Below are 13,264 nucleotides of genomic sequence, written 5' to 3' on the forward strand. Positions count from 1 at the left end.
GTGTTTCTATGGGCTAACAGCAGTAAGGCTAAATTCAATGTTTCAACAACAAAACAAATTACCAAAAGGGGTCCTAAAATTCAAAATCAAATAGCCAAATGATCCTTGGTATGACCATCTTAAAACAATTACATATGTTATCTTAGTAACGGCTTAGGATTAACTGCAAGGTAATGTCGGGATTGACTAGAAGTCTGAGAATTAGTCCTGAGGAATACCCCGACCATATAAGCCTGCAGATAATCTGTTAAAAAGGCATTATCACAGAGCTATCCACTTAGCTAAAACTAAAATAAGGGTGTGATGAAGCAAAACTAATGAGAGAATTGTTCCCTTGTCACGCATAGAATAACAGCTGAAAGCAATTTCCTGAAGTCTGAAACGTTTAATAGGCAAAATGTCTGGTTACTTCATGTCTGAACAGAGAAGAGATTTAGAATTCAAGGCACACTTAACCAGCATGGCTACCACTGCATTCTGCAGCAATACACCATTACATCTGGTTTGCGCTTAATGGGACTATCATTTGTTTTTCAACAGGTCAATGAACCAACACTCCTCCAGGCTGTGTAAGGGCTATTTGATCAAGAATAAGTGTGATGGAGTGCTGCATCAGATGATCTGGTCTCCACAATCACCCGACCTCAACCCAATTGAGATGGTTTGGGATGAGTTGGACCGCAAAGTGAAGGAAAAGCAGCCAACAAGTGCTCAGCATATGTGGGAACTCCTTCAAGACTGTTGGAAAAGCATTCCAGGTGAAGCTGGTTGAGAGAATGCCAAGAGTGTGCAAAGCTGTCATCAAGGCAAAGGGTGGCTACTTTGAAGAATCTAAAATATAATTTTGATTTGTTTAACACTTCTGGTTACTACATGATTCCATATGTGTTATTTCATAGTTGATGTCTTCACTATTATTCTACAATGTAAAGCATAGTAAAAATAAAGAAAAACCCTTGAATGAGTAGGTTTGTCCAAACTTTTGACTGGTACTGTATACATACCTACATTCAAAATAGTGGAGTCGGTCATTTCAACCACACCCATTGCGGACAGATGTATAAAATCGAGCACACAGCCATGTAATCTCCATAGACAAACAGTGGCGGTAGAATGGCCTTACTGAAGAGCTCAGTGACTTTCAACGTAGCACCGACATAGGATGCCACCTTTCCAACAAGTCAGTTCGTCAAATTTCTGCCCTGCTAGAGCTGCCCCGGTCAACCGTAAGTGCTGTTATTGTGAAGTGGAAACTTCTAGGTGCAACAACAGCTCCGCCGCAAAGTGATAGGCAACACAAGCTCACGGAATGGGACCACTGAAGCGCGTAGCGCGTAAAAATCGTCTACAGTTCCAAACTGCCTCTGGAAGCAACGTCAGCACAATAACTGTTCGTCGTGAGCTTCATGAAATGGGTTTCCATGACCGAGCAGCCGAACACAAGCCTAAGATCACCATGCGCAATGCTAAGCTTCGGCTGGAGTGGTGTAAAGCTCGTCGCCATTGGACTCTAGAGCAGTGGAAACGCTTTCTCAGGAGTGATGAATCACACTTCACCATCTGGCAGTCCGACGGACAAATTTGGGTTTGGCGGATGCCAGGAGAACGCTACCTGCCCCAATGCATAGTGCCAACTGTAGAGTTTGGTGGAGGAGGAATAATGGTCTGGGACTGTTTTTCATGGGTCAGGCTAGGCCCCTTAAATCTTTAACGCTACAGCATACAATGACATTCTAGACGATTATGTGCTTCCAACTTTGTGGCAACAGTTTGGGGAATGCCCTTTCCTGTTTCAGCATGACAATGCCCCAGTGTACAAAGCGAGGTCCATACAGAAATGGTTTGTCGAGATTGGTTATGGAAGAACTTGACTGTCCTGCACAGAACCCTGACCTCAACCCTGTCGAACACCTTTGGGATGAATTGGAACTCCGACTGCGAGCCATGCCTTGTCACCCAACATCAGTGCCCGACCTCACTAATGCTTGTGGTTGAATGGAAGCAAGTCCCCCCAGCAAAGTTCCAACATCTAGTGGAAAGCCTTCCTAGAAGAGTGGAGGCTGTTAAAGCAGCAAAGGAGGGACCAACTCCATATTAATGCCCATGATTTTAGAATGAGACGGTCGACGAGCAGCTGTCCACATACTTTTGGGTCATGTAGTGTATGAGTTTCGATAATAGCCTAGGCAAGATCTTCTTTATCATTTCACATGTAAACAAGGATTTCAACTAGTAGACTACATCCTAGACAGTCCAATCCTCTTCTCTAGCTCCCTCAAGCATAAGGGCCTCTAGGAGACAGTTTAGCTAAGAGAATTCCCAAGGCTACAGCCTCAGAGCAGACAGTGGGAGCCTACTTACTGACATGGCCTTGCTCTAACAAGCGCTCCATTTTGTAACAAAGGGCTATGAAGTCTCATACCACCTGTTCAGTCAGTGCATCATGTCTGCTGCAACACTTCCACTGTCAGACCACAGATAGGACTAATGCCAGAGAGACAGATTTTTTACATATCTTACCAAATGCAATGTCGGTCTAAAGTGAATCTACATCTCGGGTACTGCCATAAATCTTCTGAATTCTGCTCAACTATCCAGTAACGTTAAAGACAGGGTGGAGGAAACGCCTAAAAAGCCAAAGCCCTAGATATCCTTTACAGTCATCAGGTTTCCTCAGAGCAGTCAGTGTGTCCAGTACCAGGCTAGTACAAGCCCCTTTACTTTGGCCAGTATCGCTCATGGTGGTTTCCCACCAGCTTGTGGTTTACAGCACCCACAGACAAGACGACACAGTTCCTCCACCTTGTCTAATATGAGCTTGGAGAACAATGCAGGCCTGTCTCCAAGACAATTCCCACAAGTGCAGTGGGCCCAAGGGACCTGGGCCTGGCTGTTTAACTTGGCTTTGACAAAGAGCACCAAAGTATCAGAGCTGGAACAAAGAAAAAACATGTACATCAAATTCTTCTCTGGCAGTTCTCTTAAAATCAAAATATTTTTATTGCCAGGGGCAGGGGATAGCCTAATTGTATAGCTCATATCATATATTGGCTACCATTCTATGACGTCAACTACCCTGTAATCTATATTAGAGTTTGATGTTCATCTGCAGTCTGTGGATGCTGCAACACCAGATGCAGGCAGTCTCTCTAATGCAAAATAGGCTAAAGAAAGAAAAAGACAACACCCTGGGGACAAAGGATCAGGTACCACAGCAGGTTCCAAGGCACCCAAGATGGATGCCACTTAAGCTCATTTGTGGAGTAGAGGTGAAATAAATGCGGTGGACTTGGGCTCTAGGGAATCAATGTACAAACCCAGGACTATGCAGTGCAACAATGCCATGCATCTCCTTTTAGAAAGATGCATTTGATTTAATATAATAGCTGCCCAAGTGGAACTTGAATTATGTAGAAAGTATTTTGCATTTTTCAGCAATACTATAATAATAAGCAGCAGTTATGCATGACAATAACATGTTATAGTTAATCAAAAGTAGGAATGTTGAAAGAATAACATGATGAAATGAAAAACCATCCATCATTTACAATATAGCCTTACATAAACTAGCAAGGCTAACATCATGAGTGCTGTAATGTTATGGCGTGCCAGTAGATATTTCAGTGCAACATAAAGTAACTTCAGAAATGTCATGTAACAAGGATAATGTAGCAGAGTAAATAATACTTGTCTTAATGATAATGCTCACTGCCAAACATCATTATCCATTTCAGATTGCCTAATGATTTTAGGGTTGAAATGAAGCAGACGGGTGCTATAGAAACACTTCTCAAACTGTTCTGAACCAACTCGTAACCTGGAAAAGCTTCATCCACAAGAATTAGGCTGTGTCATGTCACTTTCATTCCCTCATCATGATGGTCTGAAGAACCAGGCTACTAGACATGGGTCTCACTTTACAGCAGCATCTCGGTGCATGCGCTCTCATATGCTTCACCATTAAGTTGGTAATGAACACACTACACAAAAACTATGGTCCTCTTAAAATAAAAGCATAATCTTGCGGTGAGCGCACTTGATCTACAAGTGTTGTTTTCATATTTTAAAAGCCAGGAAAGCATGGATAATAAGCATTCTCTCTTTGGCAAGGAGGGATGATTTCCTTGACATTCTGCATAAATAAGTATCCAATACATTCCAAGCAACCAAATTCAAGCCCCTGCACAAGCAAGTTGTTGAACTCTTAGAATGCTGTGGATGTCATTTGAGCTCCATGCTGTGCAACAGTGTCCACCTGTTTATGACAGACACTTGAACAGTCATTCAAAAATCCCTTTGGCATAAGACTAGGCCTATAGCTTCGATTCCGATCAAAATAAGTGGGACAATTTGTACACAGCTTGTATAAATCCACCATATAAAATGTATTCTGGGTTACAATACTTTGACAACCCTATCAACTATAGGCTAAATGTTTCACTAGACTGACTTGAGGATACAGTTAATCTACTCATATTTCAACACTGAATGTTTTCCCATGCATGCAGGCCTTCATGTCTGTAATTAGGTAGTGAATATATCAAGTTTAGTACACATTAGACAATTGTACTATTTTGATGCAGTTTAGTCAACTTTCTTCACATCAATGGCCTTGTATACTAAGGGGGTACTGTGCTCAGTATTGTCTAAAGTTACAAACTAAATATAGCTATCTAAGGAATGTGACCAACTATCACAACGTCTAGAAATCAGTTAATCACTGCTGACAGAACATTTGCTCTAACTACCCTACATGACCAAAAGTATGTGGACACCTGGTCGTTGAACATCTCATTCAAAAATCATGGGCATTAATATGGAGTTGGTCCCCCTTTACTGCTGTAACAGCCTCCACTCTTCTGGAAGGCTTCCCACTAGATGTTAGAACATTGCTGCGGGGACTTGCTTCCATTCAGCCACAAGAGCATTAGTGATGTCGGGCACTGATGTTGGGCGATTAGGCCTCGCTCGCAGTCACCGTTCCAATTCATCCCAAAGGTGTTCGATAGGGTTGAGGTCAGGGCTCTGTGCAGGCTAGTCAAGTTCTTCCAGACCAATCTCGACAAACCATTTCTGTATGGACCTCGCTTTGTGCACATGGGCATTGTCATGCTGAAACAGGAAAGGGCCTTCCCTATACTGTTGCCACAAAGTTGGAAGCACAGAATCGTCTAGAACGTCATTGTATGCTGTAGCGTTACGATTTCCCTTCACTGGAACTAAGGTCCTAGCCCGAACCATGAAAAACAGCCCCAGACCATTATTCCTCTTCCACCAAACTTTACAGTTGGCACTATGCATTGGGGCAGGTAGCGATCTCCTGGCATCCGCCAAACCCAAATTTGCCCGTCGGACTGCCAGATGGTGAAGCGTGGTTCATCACTCCAGAGAACACGTTTCCACTGCTCCAGAGTCTAGTTGCGGGGGGTTTGTTTGAATTTAGAAAACACTCAGTTATTAAAATGAAATAATTTTGATCCATGAAGGAATCAAACAACATGTACGCCACCATCTTGTCTATTTCATATATTCTCGAGACAGGTGGGTGTCCACCCCAAAGTGCTGCATGTCATGGCACTCACATGTCTCGATCAATGAGAGAAGATTTGAAAATAGACATATTTCGGCGTACACTTTGGCACTCCAGTCTCCTTTTCACATAATTTAACACCTGATTTACTTAACCTCTACAGGATCGGTGTCTCGTATACGGGACGGTTGAGCTAACGTGTGCTAATGTGATTAGCATGACTTATAAGTTACAGCAAACATTCCAGGACATAGACATGTCTTATATGGGCAGAAAGCTGAAATTCTTGTTAATCTAACTGCACTGTCCAATTTACAGTAGCTATTACAATGAAAAAATAACATGCTATTGTTCGAGGAGAGTGCACAACAACAAACTTGTCACGGTAACTGGTTTGATACATTCACCTCTGAAGGTAAATAATGTACTTACATTAAGTAATCTTGCTCTGATTTGTCATCCTAAGGGTACCAGAGATAAAATGTAGCATAGTTATGTTGGATAAAAATCCATTTTTATATTCAAATGTAGGAACTGGGTTCTACAGTTTGAACCCCTGCTGTCTCTGGCTTTACACCCACCCTACCCGGCCACCTAGATGAGTGAAAGTGTATAAGCTAATGATCCATCATGTATGACATTCCTGGGAGTGTGGAAACTTACAAAAAAATGGTAATACAAAATGTAAGTTCTCTATAGTTATGTACTTGAAAATGTATCAATTGTCCAATTCGGCACATTTGGGCAGACTTGACACAAAATAGTCCAGTATTGCAACGCTTCACTGGATCAATCTGAAACTTTGCACACACACTGATGTCACCTAGGGGCCAGAATCTATATTACGCCTAAACTGCAATATTATATTGCGGCCTCTCTCTTGCATTTCAAACATGATGGAACAAAAATAAATAGAAAACGCATGTTTTTTTGTTTGAATTATCTTTTACCAGATCTAATTTGTTATATTCTTCTACATTCATTTCACATTTCCACAAACTTCATAGTGTTTCCTTTCAAATGGTATCAAGAATATGCATATCCTTGCTTCAGGTCCTGAGCTACAGGCAGTTAGATTTCAGTATGTCATTATAGGCGAAAATTGAAAAAGGGATCAGATCCTTAAGAGGTTAACAAAATGCACACCTCAATAGGTTGTCCAGGTAAGTCATGACATGTCACAAGGAGGGGGGTTGTTGTTCCTCTTTTGTTCTCTATTGCTCCTCTGTTGTTCATCAAGCAAGGGGGAGGCCGATGACATCACGACTTCCCTTGAAACCAAATTCATGAATGCCCTACTCCTTGAAGTTTGCAGTTGTGCCTTAAAAAAACGTTTGCTCAAAACCAATTTTTACACATTCGTGTGTGTGTACTTTACTGTATTTATCCTTGGGATATCGCTTTTCAACAGAAAATGTTCAAAAAGCGCTGGAGGACGTCTTTAAGGCCATCAAATTATCTGTGCTACGCCAAACAGTCCCTAACATGTAATGGCTAACGAGCATCACATTAGACCGCTACATTGCCTCAACATCTAGACTGAATCCTTGTGTCGAAAGTAATTCACTGCCCAATTACAAACTATTGCCACCGTCCTGTCCACACAAACCATTGAAAATACACGCTGTGCTGTCATTAGCATAGTAATAGTTGATGGATACTTCATTTAGTCAATGAGGGCAATAAAATTATGATTACAAACCCCAGTTTCTGAATCTGATATGCTCAATTGCACTGTAGGTTTCCACGGCACAGTCTACCTAGCTGCTTACTGCAATATAAAAAAGGTGTCATCACGACTTCATGCCAAAGGAAAGGAGGGTCGCCAGGCATGCATTAGCTTGCTATCGATATGGAGTTCAGAAATATATATAATCTGGCAATATTGAATCCATTGGTCCTCAATGTCATCTCCCGACCCTGTTTTAAATCAGACATATTAGCTTGCTGTCTAGCAAATACAACATTCAACAACCGATAATAGCTAGCTAACTGTCAACGTAGCTAGCCGGTAGAGACAGCAACCAACACTAGGTAGTTACTAAACTAGCTAGCTATATTAGCTAGCTACCTTAGCTGGATAGCAAATTATCTAGTGTCGATAATTTAGGCTACTACAGTACTGTAGCCAGTTAGCCAATTACTAAATTCTCCACTTCAGCATGTACACAGCTACAATCTTCACATATCGCAAACAAAGAACAAATGTATCAGTAGTTTAGGTACTGTGGCTAACGTTAACTAGCTAGCTAGCGTTCCTCCGGTTACTTCTCATGGACATTTGAGGCAGACACCACCAGCAAACACTTGTCTGTAGTGGCTAGCTAGTAGGCTGCTGCTCACCATGGCTTCGGTGTTACTCAGTTACAATTAATTTCAAGACGATTCTTAACACGTACCACAAAACATGTAGATAGCAAATACTTTTGCTTACAATAATATTTTTTACCTTACCTTCCTTGGCCTTCACCACTGCCGTGATATGTTGCTGAGGAAGGGACGTGGAGATCTGGGACCAAGATGGCGTCCCCTCCAAACTTCCACTGTTACTTTGGACACTCATCAAGCTACTTTTTGAAACCGCAAACAAACACCGCTGTCAGTGGCAGTGAAATCTTGTGATTTTTTAAACCTGCCAATGTTTAAACATAAGCCCAGCTACCATCGGTAACCTCACATAATGTTGTAATTTACCATTTTTGGACACAACCATCCTAACACCTCTACGGTGCTTCTTTAAATGCCCTTTGTAAAATGAACGTAATAAACTACCTTACATCAAACGTCACGCATCCTGTGCAAACTTTATCGCGAGGTTCATGCACCAAGGCAAAATGTCACTAGTGAAAAAGCCATCCAAATTGTGTGAAATAGAAGATAGTAAATGATATACTGTATTATCAGTGTACATTTCATTTAGAAATTGATGCAGCAGTACATAGACACACACGAGAAAATATGTAATACAAACATAGCCGTGGGAAGCAGGTGTGCTGAGGGTGCTGCAGCACCCCCTGAAAAATATATATACAGTACCAGTCAAAAGTTTGGACACACCTATTAATTCAAGGGTTTTTATTTTTACAATTTTCTACCTTGTAGAATAATAGTGAAGACATCAAAACTATGAAATAACACATATGGAATAATGTATTAACCAAAACATTTGTTAAACAAATCAAAATATATTTTATGTTTTAGATTCTTCAAAGTAGCCACCCTTTGCCTTGATGACAGCTTTGTACACTCTTGGCATTCTCTCAACCAGCTTCACCTGGAATGTTTTTCCAACAGTCTTGAAGGAGTTCCCACATATGCTGAGCAATTGTTGGCTGCTTTTCCTTCACTCTGAGGTCCAACTCATCCCAAACCATCTCAGTTGGTTAGAGGTCGGGTGATTGTGGAGGCCAGGTCATCTGATGCAGCACTCCATCACTCTCCTTCTTGGTAAAATAGCACTTACAAAGCCTGGAGGTGTGTTGGTTCATTGTTCTGTTGAAGGAGGAGTGGGAGGCCCCGGTGCACAACTGAGCAAGAGGACAAATACATTAGAGTGTCTAGTTTGAGAAACAGACGCCTCACAGGTCTTCAACTGGCAGCTTCATTAAATAGTACCCGCAAAACACCAGTCTCAACTTCAACAGTGAAGAGGCGACTCCGGGATGCTGACCTTCTAGGCAGAGTTGCAAAGAAAAAGCCATATCTCAGACTGGCCAATAAAAAGAAAATATTAAGATGGGCAGTCTGAGATATGGCTTTTTCTTTGCAACTCTGCCTAGAAGGTCAGCATCCCGGAGTCGCCTCTTCACTGTATTCTGGTTAGAGCCAGTTTGCGCTGTTCTGTGAAGGGAGTAGTACACAGCGTTGTACGAGATCTACAGTTTCTTGGCAGTTTCTCGCATGGAATAGCCTTCATTTCTCAGAACAAGAATAGACTGACAAGTTTCAGAAGAAAGTTATTTGTTTCTGGCCATTTTGAGCCTGTAATCGAACCCACAATTGCTGATGCTCCAGATACTCAACTAGTCTAAAGAAGGCCAGTTGTATTGCTTCTTTAATCAGCACAACAGTTTTCAGCTATGCTAACATAATTGCAAAAGGGTTTTCTAATGATCAATTAGCCTTTTAAAATGATAAACTTGGATTAGCAAACACAATGTGCCATTGGAACACAGGACTGATGGTTACTGATAATGGGCCTCTGTACGCTTATGTAGATATTCCATTAAAAATCAGCCGTTTCCATCTACAATAGTCATTTACAACATTAAGAATGTCTACACTGTATTTCTGATCAATTATGTTATTTTAATGGACAAAACAATTGCTTTTCTTTAGAAAACAAGTACATTTCTAAGTGACCCCAAACTTTTGAACGGTAGTGTTAATAATATTTGACTAAAACAATCATTTCACACCTTGCTTACGTTTGTATAAGATCACATATCTCTCTATTATGTGTGGGAATACTTTGGAACATATTTCCAAAATGAAATCACTTGGAGCTGATTTGCTGGTGTTTTTACAGTATTTTATGTCCAATATTTTAAAAAAGAAACTTGGGGGGCCAAATAAAATCCCCCACAGGCCGAATTTGAGTATCTGTTATAAAAATATAAATCAGGTCCCAAGCACTTTTAGCACTATGAACTACCTAAAAGGTTTTTTTTAAACTTAGAGTTAGACAATAAGCAAACATAAAAGCACACAATAATAGCTACTGAATAATATCTATTCAATACCACACAATATTTTACAATTCCTTTTACAAAAAATGCTAATCCAGTTTAACCTCATTTCTACCAGCAAGTACAACCAGAGAAAAAAAATAAACTCTAGGCCACCTTTACTCCACACACAGAGACGAGTACAATGCTCTCCTTCGCCCTCCATTTGGCAAATCTGACCATAATTCTATCCTCCTGATTCCTGCTTACAAGCAAAAACTAAAGCAGGAGGTACCAGTGACTCGCTCAATACGGAAGTGATCAGATGACGTGGATGCTACGCTACAGGACTGTTTTGCTAGCACAGACTGGAATATGGGATTCATCCAATGGCATTCGTACATATCCCAACCAGAAGCCATGTATTACAGGCAACATCCGCACCAATCTAAAGGCTAGAGCTGCCGCTTTCAAGGAGCGGGACACTAATCCGGACGCTTATAAGAAATCCTGCTATGCCCTTAGACAAACCATCAAACAGGCAAAGCGTCAATACAGGACTAAAATTGAATCCTACTAAACCGTCTCTGACGCTCGTCGGCTGTGGCAGGGCTTGCAAACTATTACAGACTACAAGTACCTTTTATGCTCGCTTCGAGGCAAGCAACACTGAAGCATGCATGAGAGCACCAGCTGTTCCGGACGACTGTGTGATCACACTCTCCGTAGCCGATGTGAGCAAGACCTTTAAACAGGTAAAACAGTCACAAGGCCGCGGGGCCAGACGGATTACCAGGACGTGTACTCAGAGCATGCGCAGACCAACTGGTAAGTGTCTTCACTGACATTTTCAACCTCTCCCTGACCGAGTCTGTAATACCTACATGTTTCAAGCAGACCACCATGATCCCCGTGCCCAAGAAAGCGAAGGTAACCTGCATAAATTACTACCACCCCGTAGCACTCACGTCGGTAGCCATGAAGTGCTTTGAAAGGCTGGTCATGGCTAACATTAACAGCATCATCCCGACAACCCTAGACACACTCCAATTCATATACCGCCCCAACAGATCCACAGATGACGCAATCTCAATCGCACTCCACACTGCCCTTTGCCACCTGGACAAAAGGAACACCTATGTGAGAATGCTGTTCATTGACTACAGCTCAGTGTTCAACACCATAGTGCCCACGAAGCTCATCACTAAGCTAAGGACCCTGGGACTAAACACCTCCCTCTGCAACTGGATCCTGGACTTCCTGACGGACCACCCCCAGGTGGTAAAGGTAGGCAACAACAAATCTACCACGCTGATCCTCAACACTGGGGCCCCTCAGGGGTGCGTGCTTAGTCCCCTCCTGTACTCCCTGTTCACCCACGACTGCGTGGCCAAGCACGAATCCAACACCATCATTAAGTTTGCTGACGACACAACGGTGGTAGGCCTGATCACCGACAACAATGAGACAGCCTATAGGGAGGAGGTCAGAGACCTGGCAGTGTTTAACAAGTAAAAACAAATCTCAAAAAAATAGGTGTCAATAATTGCCACCCCTTATGATTCATATAAATAAAATCAAACAAAATGTAATCTGTATTAATGTTCTTTAAAAAAAAAGTTCATCTCAGTTTAAGGAACTGTATTGTGGCTTTCCATGGCTTACTGTTTCACTGGTATAAAAATGAAGTAACACGCATGCAAAATCCCTTTGTCATCCATCACCATGGGGAAAGGAAAATAACTCACAAAAGAAAAGAGACAAATGGTTGTTCACTTTCATAAAATCAGGCAATGGGTACATATAAGCTAAACAACCAAATGCACTTACCACTATTAGGGCAACAATTAAGAAATTGAAAACGACTGGAATAGTGGTAAACTTGCCTGGCAGAGGACGCAAGTGTATCTTGTCCCCACGCACAGTGAGGAAGATGGTTTAGGTGGCAAAGAAAAATCCAAGGCCCACAGTTGGAGAATTACAGAACTTGATCACATCTTGGGGTTACCAAGTCTCCAAATCTACAATTACAGTTGAAGTCGGAAGTTTACATACACTTAGGTTGGAGTCATTAAAACTCGTTTTTCAACCACTCCACAAATTTCTTGTTAACAAACTATAGTTTTGGCAAGTCAGTTAGGACATCTACTTTGTGCATGACACAAGTCATTTTTCCAACAATTGTTTACAGACAGATTATTTCACTTATAATTCACTGTATCACAATTCCAGTGGGTCAGCAGTTTACATACACTAAGTTGACTGTGCCTTTAAACAGCTTGGAAAAGTCCAGAAAATGATGTCATGGCTTTAAAAGCTTCTAATAGGCTAATTGACATCATTTGAGTCAATTGGAGGTGTACCTGTGGATGTATTTCAAGGCCTACCTTCAAACTCAGTGCCTCTTTGCTTGACATCATGGGAAAATCAAAAGAAATCAGCCAAGACCTCAGAAAAAACATTGTAGACCTCCACAAGTCTGGTTCATCCTTGGGAGCAATTTCCAAACGCCTGAAGGTACCACGTTCATCTGTACAAACAATAGTACGCAAGTATAAACACCATGGGACCACGCAGCCTTCATACCGCTCAGGAAGGAGACGCGTTCTGTCTCCTAGAGATGAACGTACTTTGGTGCGAAAAGTGCAAATCAATCCTAGAACAACAGCAAAGGACCTTGTGAAGTTGCTGGAGGAAACAGGTACAAAAGTATCTATATCCACAGTAAAACAAGTCCTATATCGACATAACCTGAAAGGCCGCTCAGCAAGGAAGAAGCCACTGCTCCAAAACCGCCATTAAAAAGCCAGACTACGGTTTGCAACTGCACATGGGGACAAAGATCGTACCTTTTGGAGAAATGTCCTCTGGTCTGATGAAACAAAAATAGAACTGTTTGGCCATAATGACCATCATTATGTTCGGAGGGAAAAGGGGGTTGCTTGCAAGCCGAAGAATACCATCCCAACCGTGAAGCATGGGGGTGGCAGCATCATGCTGTTGGGGTGCTTTGCTGCAGGAGGGACTGGTGCACTTCACAAAATAGATGGCATCATGAGGAAGGAAA

At 41.8% G+C, this 13,264-nt stretch overlaps 1 protein-coding gene across 2 annotated transcripts in view; it reads right to left on the minus strand.

Annotated features, from left to right (window-relative positions):
- Positions 1-8,243, minus strand: part of tlk1a (tousled-like kinase 1a) — a 32,114-nt gene extending 23,871 nt beyond the window's left edge. Inside the window, exon 1 of one of the 2 annotated variants that reach the window (XM_084179353.1) lies at positions 7,985-8,243. In XM_084179353.1, the coding sequence (XP_084035479.1) occupies positions 7,985-8,093 (109 nt within the window). In that variant the 5' untranslated portion in view covers positions 8,094-8,243. Of the gene's footprint in view, positions 1-7,979 lie in introns of both variants that reach the window. The other variant, XM_084179354.1, reaches the window with a different exon arrangement.
- Between the last annotated feature and the right edge of the window lie 5,021 nt (positions 8,244-13,264).

Source organism: Coregonus lavaretus (assembly GCF_964263955.1).
Source record: "Coregonus lavaretus genome assembly, chromosome: 16".
Classification (NCBI taxonomy): Eukaryota; Metazoa; Chordata; class Actinopteri; order Salmoniformes; family Salmonidae; genus Coregonus; species Coregonus lavaretus.